The sequence below is a fragment of the Gasterosteus aculeatus genome, chromosome 5 (assembly GCF_964276395.1).
Source record: "Gasterosteus aculeatus chromosome 5, fGasAcu3.hap1.1, whole genome shotgun sequence".
Lineage (NCBI taxonomy): Eukaryota > Metazoa > Chordata > Actinopteri > Perciformes > Gasterosteidae > Gasterosteus > Gasterosteus aculeatus.
Genome location: NC_135692.1, coordinates 11,954,021 through 11,968,022, shown reverse-complemented (window position 1 = coordinate 11,968,022; position 14,002 = coordinate 11,954,021). Strand labels below are relative to the sequence as shown.

Sequence of the window (14,002 nt, the reverse complement as noted above, 5' to 3'; positions counted from 1 at the left end):
AACCAGCCCACAATAGAACCACGACCAGCCAGTAAAAAAAAAAAAAAAAAAATCTCTGGCGACTGGTTGACAATGCGCACAAACTATTAGTGTGTGCAAAAAAACAAACCGCCCATTTATGAGTCTCTTATGCCGAAGTCTGGATGCTGCCAGCATTTCAACGGAAATGGGATTACCAGTAAATCTTTCATGTGTTCTGCGGCAAAGGACAAAGGGGAGATTTTGGCCTTTAAGGTCATCAGCCGTCAGATATTCTCAACCTCGTCTTACTTATATTAACACATAACGAACGTGAGCCGCTTGTCTGATGTGCCAAAGGTAAATCGAGTAAGGGCTGGTGGCAGTCAGCGCCGTGCAACTTCAGATCGCCGCTTTTTATTCGGGAGCGGTCTCAGGGTCGCTTTTTGAAGTTCTACGCCTCGTCCCCGAATCGAATGCCTTTTCACTCGGCCTCGTCTCTGTCTCAAAAGGCAAAAAGGGGACTCCCTTTCATTTCCATTCCATAGCGCCGCTCCTGTGATTGCTCATAAATAAACGAAGCAATTTCCAACCTAAATATGATCTGCTGCAACGTCTTTTGTATTAAGACGTTTTTTTATATCATATAAAAGAACAGTAAAATTCGAAATGTTTCGGTAAGTTTGTCATGCAGTTTAGTATATAACAATCAAAGTGAGTAGGGATAAAGCAGTGGGGCAGAGACGTACCTGTTCCATCCAGAGGGTGAAGGAGCGCTGCCAGGAGTCTTTCTTCTCCAGGTGCAGGTATGTGTTGAAGAGGATGAGGTAAATGTAGCGCTCCAGGTACTGCAGGCTCCTCAGCAGCAGCTGCTGACTCTCCTTCTCCGTCTTTCCACTTTTAATCTGAGAAACGAGGTAATCAAAGTGTTATTGGTGCATTTAACGAGGCACGGTCACGAGTAGCCGTTGCAGAATAAGCAAATGGATGTCTGTGCTGACTTTCCCTGAGGGAGAATGCTACACAAGTTTTTTTTTCTCAATTGCATACACAAAAAAGGACACTATGCACACAATAAACCACCACACATTGGATCTCTGTTTCGGGGTCAAAAAGCACGAGGCACTCAAACACGAGGGGTACGGGTAGAAAGATATGGGATTGGCCCCGGGAACTTCTACAGTTACACTGCTTGAAATCCCATGTTATGCTGAATCTATCCTGCCCTTTGAAACATATACCGATATACCAGCATGCCTTAACGTCCACGTCCAAAACTTAAAGAAGTGCAAGATATGGTAGATATGATCTTAGAGAGCGACAAGGGACAAATAATCCACTTATTTGATCTCTCCACCCATTTTGTCCATCCATCTATTAACACCAAGATTTTACATTTCAATGTCGGTAAGTATTTTCCAAAGACTGCCGTTACTCCCTCCGTCTTCAGACACTCTAATGTTTCATGGTAATCGGTATGATAATGACTTAATAATACACATTTTCATGGTGAAAAAGCCATTAGTCAGAAACACTAGCACCGTGCACTAATCCAAAGATGATGACAGAGATGCTCCTTTAATCTCTTTGTGGGTTCAAGAGAAAAAAATAATCATTGTTGAAGAGCAGCGGTTCCTAAAACATTTTCTGCCCCCCCCTCCCCCGGCTTGGGAACCAATCAGCGTCAAAACGTTCTCTCTTTTTACCCTTTTCCTTCCCTTTTTTCGGACTTCTAGAGCAGTTGACGGCATCCAGCGAAAAAAGGACCTTCCATCCAGCTGTGAGGCGGAGTTCGAGGTGTGAGCAGGATCGGATAACATGTCGGCCGCGGTTGAAGAGAAAGTAACAAGTCGCGACGAGGTGTAGCGTTGCTCAATGAGCTAATGAACTGTCAGCAGCTCGTCAGATGCTTCCTCGGGAGCGGATGGTTGCCTGCATCGTAATGAGCATCTTGACTGCGGGACTAACTTTTTCTTTTTTTCTCCCTCGGTTGGATGAAACCGTTTATTTGCACGCGGTTCGCAGCATATCGGGGAGGCATCTGAAATGCATTTTTGGGGGCTGCCCAGAGAATAGTGAAAGTTTACCAAGTAGGTAGGCCAGGGTAACTTGGGAAAATGCGCACGGTGCACCATAATACAATCATTCCAGAGCTCAATAACGCAACAAGGGAGAGCGGGGGGGGAGAATGAGAGAGAGGTCTCCTGTTCCCCAATAGCCGCGGTTGGATCCCAGTATTCCGAGCATCTGGAACCGAGTGGAGGAGAAATGACACACTCTGCAAAGATCCCTTCAGTTACCATACGGAGGAGGAGCAGGTGAACGCTGGTGGACCCAATCACCCTGTGCGCCCTACCAACCCAGAGGGCTTCCCGCTTTTCATCTTTTAAAACTCAAAAGTTGCATGGCCAAAGCCTCGCAGCTATCTGTGCACATTCCGAGCTCATAACACAAACACAAACAAACACACACACACACACACACACACACACATATGCTAAACTAGGTTTAAAAAGATTACATGATTCGCACCACCACAATCTGCAGAACCTCAATTGTGTGGCTGCCATCTGTCTACATGGCCTGAGTCGGCGGCTTTTCGTGTAGAAAGGGTTGGAGAAGATGTTGTGAAGTAAAGTTTGTTTCACTCCATCTATAAGAGACTTGAACACTTTGATTTGAGTGGATTGCATTTTTTATAAGTCTCTAACAATCTTGGTCTCGACTTTTGAAAAGCTAGAAAAGTCTGAGAAACTTTCCTCTCCTTTCCAGATACACCCCCCCCACACACACACACCCCTCCCCAACTTAAATCTTAAATGCTCTCACACGCTAAACAGAGCAGAGGAGCAAAAAGTAGGAAGTACACACAATCTTCTCATCTGGCGTGACCTTTCATAATAAAGTCGCTCCCAGTTTGCTATCAAAGGGGGGGTGGGGGAGGGCGCTAATCGGCCGAGGTGTCGTGATGAGCGTCCTCGGGTCATGGGTGAGATGGGAGGCTGGCCCGACACAGAGCACATACCATTGTTTTGTTTTGTTTTTTGAGAGTCCTGGAATGCTGGAAGGCTGAGCAGGGCTCCCAGGGAGGACAATGTGAGAGAGGTGGCTCGGAAGAAGTGACTGTTATCGCTGCACAGGCACAGAGGAGCGCAGCGACAGCTCCAAATAATCCCATATCTTTCTGTTTAATAAGCGAGAGGCGAGCTGGAAATGGTTAGCATAGATCAGGATAATGTGTGCATGGGGGGAAAACAGCTCTGCCGTTGGCTGATCCGGATAAAATACCTTTCTTATTCTGCCCTCCTCCCCAGCAGCACATTGCATTGCTCCCTCGCTGGTACTCGTCCATCTACTGCAGGTGTCAATCCACCAATTTTGGATAATACCCTGATCCAAACCCACTATGAAATATCTGAACTCTCCCGTTAAATGTCAAATCAATAGCCTAAATGTCAAATATAATGATGCATTTCATTCGTTGCATTGTACGGCATTTTTGTTCTTCTTGTTTGTGAGTCAGTATTATCGCAGAGCGGCTGATGCAAAATACATTATACTTTATTAAGCTTTATTCGTTCTCTCTTGTTAACTCTCTTGTGAGTACATTTGCTTTTCTTTGCATTATCCAAGGAGAAATGTACTTTGCAGAAGAAAAAAAAAATGCACTCGATATCCGTTTGTGTGTGATGCAACGTTTTCATTCTGTGCCATTCAATTCAAACACATCGGACCAAGTTCAGACAAAAGTCCAAAATGATCCCCGGATAGACGTCACGGCCTGAAGCCCGCAGGTCTAAGGTTATTAAAGATAAACACCACGCACCTATGAGACAAAATCCCTGAGTAAACAGGGAGACAGGGTACCATAACATTTGGTGCAAAAGATTTCCACTGGTGGAGAAATCCCAAATCCTTGATTTAAAAAAGCTAATAACTCAATCTGTTGTCATAGCAGCACACAATTGAAGACCCGGCAACAGTGACGAGCGGCTCATCCTTCATCGAAGGCGGGCGCCGACAATCACCTCAAAGAGCCGCTCTCGATGTGCGCAACAGGCATCCTGTATCGGCAACGCAGAGGCAAATTGGTCATTTCCAAAAAGGCAGAGACATTTAGGAAAGCAATTATTCGGTATGTGAGCTCCTTTCTCACCCGTGTATTTGTCGGGTGAGAAATGCTCTTTTGTATCGTGCAGCGGGTTCCTGCTCTTCTGCTTGTGTTGGACTAATTGCACTGATCGTCCTGGCCGCCATTAGGAGGCAGTCGATAACACAGAGCTCTCTGATTGGGTGTCGATTCAGCCCAGGAATAGAAAACAACAATGAGTAATGGCTGAAATTGATTAGAATGACACGATTCATGTTCAGTCTTTCCTCAAATCTGGGACTGGTTCTTTCGGATTACAAATACACAGTAGTCTCCCTCTCGAGAAACTACATTGTAAAAACAAAATAGCTGAGTTTTCTCCCAAATGTAAACTTGTGCCAGAGTTTTTTTTTTTTTTCCTCAAGTCATTTAAATTGTGTAATTGTAAGTGTTTAAGAAAAGTAACGTAGGGCTTTTTGAGGGAGAACAGCGGTTCATGTCACGGGTCGACCTCTCTGGCGAGCAGTGAATTGAGAGGTGCACGTTATGGAGCGGTCCGTCGACCTGACATATGGTGCCAATTACCAACTGATGGGGTCGCCGAGGTAAAAAGGCCAATCCATATTGGCCCTGCCCACCCAGGTCCGCACAAGCAGCTATTCATCGGATTGTGCAAGAAACACCTCCCACCCAAATCCCAAACCTAACCCCGACCTGTCTAGAGCAGACAGGCAGCCTACACATGGCTCCTCGATTCAATGTACAGACAACTCAAAGCCCAGTTGACACACTGATTTTCAGTTAAGTTCATTATAAAACAGGCACCAGCTGCAATTTTCCCCTTTCCACCCAATATGAGTATATATAATATGTATTAGACCATTTTTGATACGGCCTATTCATCCCTGTGGATCTTTTTTTGACCGTGACATTTGAGAAATTTCCTATTTTAATCAGAAGATATTTATTCTTTCTTGGACAAGTTGCCACTTCTGTAATACATATGCCGCATAATAACATCAATCATTTTAAATGACAACCGAATAATAACATTCATGAAATCGGACTGCTTTTACTGGCCGATAGAACAAACTGTCTTAATATATATGTTAAATTCATCTTTATGGATTTAGATTTGCCCACTTTCTTTTTGCAAATGAAAGTATGCAACTATTAATAATACAAGTAGCCTTAGAAAGGCAACATACATTTTTACTATAAAACCATTTTTTTATTGCTTTTAAAACATTCAGCCTCCTAGAGTGTCAATGCCCAGATGCTGGAATGTGTAAAAAGTATGAACAGATTTTTCATTTCCACATTTTCTTTTTTTACATCGATGCCATTTTTTAAGACCATCCTCCGCCTGCCAGGTTGGCCAATAGAAAAGCAAAAGTTATACATCATCTGGCTTCAAGCTGCAAAACTGATCTTTATGGATCAAGATGGTGTTCGAAACTCGGTTTTTTTTTTGAAAGGGGAGCAGAGAAGTCATGTAGCAGCCAGTGAGAGGAGAGGACCGAGAGGCCTTTACGTTAATGCTTTCTACAGATTCCAATCCTCAGTCTGTCCCTTTTCCAGTCGCTCAGCTACACTACGCTGATTAAATCATGAGGTTGAGGTGGACTCAATCCGCATGCTGTCTATTCAGCTCTGCCATCAACCAGTCAGCATCTCACGTTACCATGACATCACAAGCAAAGTCTTTGGGAGTCAGGATTTCTATCGAAATAAAGACTTTATGTATCAAATATGCGGCTAAAGAACAACCAAAAACATCGGGAAAGAGAGGAGGAACGTACTTTACGATCAATAGTTTCCCATTCAACAGAATCTCATCACGTGTCTGGTGAGCAGAGATTACAAAAGCCACAAGAGGAGACAGGGCTCATCAAGTTATCCTGCACGGAGACTGGAATATCTTCCCACAATAACCGCACGCATTATGGTGCATTCTGTACACGCATATGCCTGGCAACAGAGCACAGGAAGACTCGCCATGTGAATCAATCATTTACTGGGCCATCAAAATATCTTGTGCGTGCAAAGCCGACGAGAGGGCATTAAAATATGTCCGCGAGCTACAACTAATCAAATATTCTGTACGTCAAAAGCCACTGGAGTTCTTCTAATTAAAGTTGCACCCTCGGCCACAAATGGCTTTTTTTTTTTTTTACTGCTGCTGGGGATTAATAGAAAGCAAATGTGTTCTGAGAGAGTCACAAAGCCGCCGTGAGCTCCATTTTATTATTCTATTTATTTGTTGCCTCACTACAGCGCTGTTTAAACAGTTTGGTTCTGCCCATGTGATGCAAGAAAATACAGAGCCTTAAGAGCACTGCGTGAATGATCAGACCAAATGGCCACACCATTATTCAGTTGGGAGAAGGAATTATTTTGCCGTAAAAATCAGTGGACGTCCTTTCCGTTTGACACAGAAGCTGCATAAAAAGTCGGCAGAAGTACTTTCTTTTCATTTCTTTGGTCATTTCCATTAGAGATATATGCCAAATGCAAGTGGTCTGACAACAGCATATTCGTCAAAGCTTCTCACGGACTTTCCACTAATCTATTCCAACACCATTTTCCTCCCTGTCGCGCAAAAGACGACATACCTTCTCGTAATCCGCCCTACAGAGTTCTTATAGGCGAGGACGGCTTTGACAATGACAGAGCAAACAAGCTGGACGGAATCAATAAATGAATAATGTGGGCTCTGAATCAAAGGCTCTTTTCAAATGCATCTCACAACGGCAAAGTAACCCCTCTGTTTTTCATCATCAAATATTTAGTCGGATGCAATGGCGGGCTGCCAAGGACCCGCCGAAGGACTCCAATCACTCATTTTTTCAGTCCAATCCCTGAATAAGCTCGCCCGACAGCCGGGTCATAAAAAACAGAAACACACGGATTTCAACACCTGAGCACCTGTCGATCTGCGGAATGTGTTGAGGCTATCAACACAGGCTTTTTAAACTCAAAACGCAAACGAAACAACGCGGAAAGAACATGGCGCACCGACGTGAGGGCCGTCTCGGCGTGAGATCATGTGTTGCGCCGTTGTTAACGCGGCATTTATCTGCTGCGCAACTGTCTCTGCGAAAGAGCAACGCGACGAAGTCACGGCTCCGGCATCGGCTGGCGCTTCGCTCGCCAGTGTGAATGCTCAGACCAAAAGGGCGATGGGGTGGGATCCATCAGAAACCGTGAGCAGAGCTACTGGTGGCGTGTTTAAACGCTCATGCGTGGTTTAGGTGGGCGGTTGTTCCTGCTCCGTGGGGGCCGGGGGGAATGGCAGGTTTAGTGTGTGAGGGCAGGAAATGGCCTAAAGCGTGCCCTGGGGCCAATGGTTGAGAAGGGGGTGAGAGGGAGGGGGGGGGGGGGGGGGTCATGAGGGGGCTCAGGCCAAAGGCCGGGACAGGGCAGTTCACTCATCTCGAGGTAAAAGCCTCGGAGTAAAAGCAAAACACAACGCTAAAGCGAGTCCGAACTCGCGCATGGAAAGTGTGAAATAAACACACATCATTTTTTTTTTTTTTTTACATCAAGAAGAGCCTTCGTGAGGTTTTTAGCTGTTTTTTCAAAAGGAAAAAAGGAGTTCAAAGTTCTGATATAATGGGTGCTGCTGAAGCACCTACACGAACAGGAGCCCGTTGTTGTGAACGAGCAGCTGCCCACACACACACACACACACACACACACACACACACAGCGTCCAGAACGCTCTTCAGATACCCAACAGATGTGTGAACCGCGGATTAATTACAAAGTTTAACCATCACAATGGGAATTAAAGTTTTACTTGCTATGATTATCCGTCAACGCTCAGTAATTGCCGTTTGTGCTTCTCTATCACAGATCTGTGATTATTACATCGTAGGCATCGTATCGGCCTTTAAATTGACAGGGAGAGAGCTGGTTGCCATGGTAGCAGTTCAGTTACATTGTGCAGCTCACAGGCTCTGTCCAATAAAAATGACTATTGGGCGGTAAAGGTAAAGTATTGCAACGTGAAACAAAACAATAAATTGCTAAACAAAAGCTACAGGAACACATTCCTGCTAACGGTAAAAGACCTCAATAATCCCCATTTATCTGAATAACAACTGGAGTACTGTCTTCATTTAATATCAATAACATTGCACTACTGTCTTTTTATATACTTTTCTCACTGTGCACACTTCCATTTCACTTTCACTTTAATTGAATTTGTTCTGCTTTGCTATTCTATTGTATTATTGCTGTTGATTTGAATCCCATTTAATGGGTTCGGTAGGTGAACGTCTTAACCATGAAGCAGAGTTTATCCTTCAGTGTACTCAGGACTTCTGTGGCTTAAAACACCAAAAACAGAAAGTGAGTAACTGAAGGTAGTTAGTTCACATGTATTCATTGTGCTGGTGGCAGCAAAAAGACGGTAATTGAGGGGCTGAACATGTTTTCTTTGAAACTCTTTTCATTTTGTTTGAAGATGTTTTCAATGACGCAGTGCATTGCATTGCAATTCATTTTAAAGGCACATCTCTCTCAGAAAATGTATTGGAGGACCGTTTGAAGCCAATTACAGTTGTGGAAACTCCCTAAGAATATATGAGGTCCCAAAGAGCGACTGACTCGTAGCAGCTGCCTCTCCGGACGAATCGTGCACAGAGAGGCGGTTTCACCCCACGTCCCAAAAAAAAAAAAAAAAAAAAGAGGGGAGCTCAGCTGGTTGCACCTGCTCAGATGGGATCGGGTCAAAGTGGGGGATTTTGCAGACAGACGCAGCGAATACTGTTGTTGGCATGCGAGAGGCTGGAAATGATGAATAAAAACAACAACCTCTGGCTCTCTCCCACTTTCCTCCCTCCCGCCCTGTGCTCGGTCCCAACAAGAGGCTCTTTTCACAGGCTGCGAGTCGACTCACACTCCCGGCCTGAAGAAGAACCCGTCCCTGCTTCAGGAGGGCTCATTTTGCTGCCAATATTCCCCTTGGCCTGACCAAATCCACCTCGTAATTGGCCCACTTATGTTGAGTGGTCATTCTAATTGAGAAGAAATGTGTTAACACAAAAGATCCTCGAGCCAAAAAGAGTATTAACAATAGTCGAGATTGAGGTGCAAAGCCGCAAAATGGTATTTCTGATCCTTTGGTTCTCTTCATTAGTAAAAGGAATCTCGCTGTCGGTGCAGCGGCGTATTCTCCCCTTTCTGAAAATATTTTTCCACTGCCCCGTCCAAACCATGAGGGCCTTTCTTTGGACACACACACACACACGTGCGCTGCTCATTCACTCAGTTTTCTTAAAACCCTTATCTTCAATGGTCACACGCTCTGTAGATGCAGTGAGAGGGTAAATCAAACACAACGGTACAATCTCTCTGAACGGTAGCAGTAGGAATGACAGAGCTGAGAAATGTAATTCTTTGGCGGAAATTGAATATCTTGATAATTAATTGAGATGGTTGAGCATGATGGTGGAAAGGAAAGCAGCTACTTAAGAAAAAGAAACGAACATTCGGAGGGGTTTAAGTGATGGAAATTGACAGACTGGGAGGATGTCGGCGTATCAGTTAAGGAAAAAAAATCGCTTTCCCTCGCACCTTCAAATTTTCCAATAAATTGTGTATTTGTATCACTCACACCTGTAAGCACACAGCGCTCCACAGAGAAAGGGAGCAGCATCAAAGTAAATGGCACGGTAATCTGAATACTTGAGCCAACTTTCAATCTCAAACTGGCTCCACGATGGAAGGAGAGGAGCCGATTCCTGCACGAGAGACAGGAGGAGGAGGAGGAGGAGGAGGAGGAGAGGAAGCAGCCTCCCCTCTGCGTCGGCCTTGATGCTGGAGGACGCATCTGCAACGCGAGGTCACGCCTGGTTGGCAGCAAGGATTTACAGGCCCTTCAAGAACCCCCCCCCCCTCCCATGCACCCTCTTCCCTGCACGCCCTCCCCTACCCAGGCCTCTCCGCGAGCTTCCGCACTGTTCGGGTCCCAGTGTAAATAGATTTTTTTTTCTATCAAAGACACATTTTCCAACCACTGTCAACGGAGGGGAGGGTGCTTTGTAGTGGGGGAGGGCTCTTTTCTCCCCCCCCCCCTCTCTCTCTCTCTCTCTCTCTCACTCGTCTGCTGCTGCATGCCGGGTTCTTGCAACATCTGGCACCGTTTATCACCTGGCCTGCTCGGTTCAAGCAGGAAGGGGAAGGCGGAGAGGGGAATAACGGTGCCAACCTGAGGTCTGCTATATCAAGGTTAAAAAGATCACTCGGATTTCTTACAAACTGCGGAAATCTGGAAAACAGCGACATCCCTAAAAAGAAGTCCGATGAGGCGAATAAGGAAGCAAGCAAAGATAAAAAATAAAAAAAAACAGTGGAGTTTTCTACTCACATGCAGTACCTCTAACCCAAAACACTTGGTTATGTTCTTCTGATCTAACAAACACACATCCATGTCCCTCCCTGTATGTAGCGAGCTCGTGGTCTTCTCATTCACGGCCTTTGCGGACAGTAGAAAAAAAATCACGGCGGTGGAGCAGATCCCTCCTTCAAATCAAGGGGACCGGCGGTTCAATCCCCAGCTCTACTGCTCTGTTTCGGCGTGTCCTCGGGCGAGACACTCGACCCCAAATTGCTTGCGGTGTCTGAACGGGTGTGGATGTTAAGTCGGTACCCGGTGGGCCGGTGGCACCATCAGTCCGTGAATCGGTGAATGCCGGCATGTGGCGTTGAAGCGTTTTGAGTAGGAGATTGGGTGCATATAGCCATATATTGTTCCATAGAATTAGCAGTGGACAAAAACTCAGCAGGGTCCAACGGGGGGTATCACCGCTGGGACTCATGGGCGCAATTACAAACATGACAACCAATTTGTAACCAAAATAATCCCCTCGACGCAATTACCAGGCAAAATACCTAATTGATTTGAAAGTGAGCCGAGAGGGAGAGGGAGAGACGGAGACTTTTTCCTGCAGCCTGGCATCAGAGAGGGACAGACGGAAAGAGAGTACAGGCGAGAGACGAGGTCCGCGGGACAATGGGGCCCATTGATACAGTGGAGACAGGACCGGGTGCCTCCAGCGCGCTGAGAGCGGCTGACGGCGCACAGGGGCACAATGATTACAGTCTGCATTGCAAAAACAGAGGCCACAGCATCAGATAGGTCTTTAAATGTGAAGGTGCTTGGAGTGGGTTCTATGCAAAAAAAAACATCCATTGTAAAAATAGTTGACTGCAAACCTGAAAGAATAAATACAATTGAGATACCTTTTAAACTGCAGTTCATTCAAAGAAACAACTTTAAAGCTTTCAAGGAGTCTCGGTTTGAACCATTTTTCTATGTCAAAGAATGACGAAATGATATGGGGGCAGAGATGGGCGTGTAGGAGCACTGATTGCGACGGCGAGCCGCTGTGTTCTACAGCAGCCACAATGAACAACACTTCACGAAACACCCACAAGAAACCACTTATTTTCTTTGCCTTTTTTCCTCTAATTCTTGTCCATTCAGACCCAAAGGAATTCCATGAGTTTTAAAGATAAATTCTATTGCAAAACGATCATTTTCCCCCCTCTGTCTCTGGGAACTTACGTCTAAACAAGTTATTGGCGCCATCTATGGGCCTCATACGTAAGTGCAGCTAAATCAATATTAACGTATTTATTCATCCCACAAGTGCTTGTTATTTTTCCGATGTGATCTAATGCACAGACATTCTTCAGCAACATCAGAGGACTGTTTAGGCAATCTTTGCTGTTTAAAGCATGATTATGTGAGATATATATTTATTCAACAGAAATGTATAATACTCATATGGACACTGAGTTTGCATTTCAAGGATTTTGATTCTCGCGAGGACTCTCAAAATTGTAAAGAACTCCCTCGACCCCGAGACCAATCCAAGCCTCAACCTAGAGACCTCAGAAAGAGGACTGAATTCAATGTGTAACCTTAAATTGGCGCTGCCAATGACGGATGTATGAAAGCACACACACACAAACACAAACCACGGTGCTTTCAGTGTCTGCACGTACCTGTCTGTACGTGCAGATGATGATCTCTCGCAGGTGGTAGTGCATGGGGGTCATGGTCTCGCTGACGGAGTCCAGGGCCATGTCCACCTCCCTCTTCATCCTGTGGCCGTCGGGGAGCAGCCGCACCAGCTGCATCACCACCTGCACCCCGGAAACAGGGGAAACCGCCATGAGGTATAGCCAAGAATACTTACAGAATTTCACGAGCAATACCAACGGTCGGTCCTCGCTCCCGCAGGTAACAGAACGCGTAATAAAAATAAAGAATTGTATTGCCTGCATAGAATGTGTTATTATGCATGTTTTATTCAGGATTTTGACAACCGACGTGTGAGCCGGTACAATAAAATGATCAGTCCTGACCTTATTGCATTATATGCCCACCGTTGACCTCTCTGAGACGGGCAACGTTTCATCATCCTTCAAAAAACACATCACTGTTGGGGAGTCAGCGAACTAAACCTCCTCTATAGACGGTTTACTTTGGGACCAATGACAGCACCGATAAGTAAAAAAACAGGGAGCAAGCGGCAGGTTTAGGAGGAAAGCAAAAGCACGGGGTGAGAGAACAGAACAGGCCCGAAGGCAAAAACCCTATTTACACATTCAGTGTGTGTTTCAGCATGCCAGTCCACTGGGAAAAAACACACACATTTTCTCCTCAAGACATCTGTCAAGCTAAAATTGTTTTGTTTTTCCTAGCATGTATTCATCAGAGTCACAAGCCTCACCCGGCCTTCTAAAACACAGACTGTCTTTGCGTGACCACTAAATGGATGTTGTCAAACGCTACAAACACCAAAGTCGCCCAATGACACCATCAGGCCAGGCACAATTACAGCATACACATGCCTCTGCTTCTAATGGCTAAAATAAGTGCTTTGCTTTGCTCCAGAGTTGATACTCCTCTCTGCTTTGCCGAAACATCCCAACTAACCAGGGACTAATAAAGGATCATCTTATTTTATCCCTTTAAGATCGGTCAACTCCTTTTGTGGCCACTTGAGGGCAGCAGAAACAGGCTGTGATTCCAAAATTGACTTAGTCTTTCATGAATGTACCACAAATTTTCCCTCGTTTCTATCTCTGTTTTTCTGGACCGTCAGCTGCTGAAATCCTCTATTATGTTGAACAGTTAGTTGCTCACTTGATGGTATGAGAAAATGAAAGCCCCCCGCTGAGGAAATCTCAACACAGTCAGAGATGCTTTATCCAACCGGGTGCTGATTTTTTCCGACTATCAACACTGTATCATCTGGTTTTATCACACCACAGCAGTTTCTCCGTCACTTCATGCTCTGAGCCTCTCGGCGTAGCAACACCACGCGTCCCTAAGAGGTTTAATTGGAAGCGGACAAGGTTTCCAAGGCAACCACTCACTGCGTATCCCAGAAACCCGGGTGGTCGCTGCGCTGAGTGCGGGCCACGGTTTGTGTTGTGTGCTCATTTCCACGGTGCCGAGGACGCGGCTGGCAGGTTCCAACCCGCTGATTTATTGTCACATTTTCGGACCAGCAAGTATCAATTTACACACACTAAAAGCTGCTGTTGTTTAATGTTTCATAGTTATAACTAAGCTGTTGAAGTTTAAGTAGACGTCAAAGTGTGCATACCTCAAATTCTCCTTTTGTGTACTTGGCGTCAGGAACACTCACAAACTCGTCGTCACCAAACTCTGGAAAACCCTGCAGGGTGGAGGACACCAGAACTTTTTGTTACTTTTAGATCATGATAACACCCAGTTGATCATTTCAGGCGAATGGTGTTGAAACACGGAGAAATGTGACTTGCATTAAAGTGCCAGAGAGTGAGAACAGAGACGACCATGGCGGTGGTGGTCCTGCCTTTGCCGTTGGAGCAGTTAAAAACAAAAGCTGAATGAGAGTCCTCAGCCAAGGAGGTCTTCATGGCCTCCAACAGCTTGTCGAAATCCTG

The 14,002-nt window shown here is 45.4% G+C and overlaps 1 protein-coding gene across 7 annotated transcripts in view; it reads right to left on the bottom strand.

Moving 5' to 3' along the window:
• pald1a (phosphatase domain containing paladin 1a) overlaps window positions 1–14,002 on the bottom strand; it is a 36,934-nt gene that overhangs the window by 7,335 nt on the left and 15,597 nt on the right. For all 7 annotated transcript variants that reach the window (XM_078103420.1, XM_040175720.2, XM_040175723.2 and 4 more), the window contains 4 exons: window positions 13,859–13,999; window positions 13,681–13,752; window positions 12,068–12,208; window positions 708–863 (listed from right to left, as the gene is read on the bottom strand). In XM_078103420.1, the coding sequence (XP_077959546.1) occupies window positions 708–863; window positions 12,068–12,208; window positions 13,681–13,752; window positions 13,859–13,999 (510 nt within the window). The remainder of the gene's footprint in view (window positions 1–707; window positions 864–12,067; window positions 12,209–13,680; window positions 13,753–13,858; window positions 14,000–14,002) is intronic.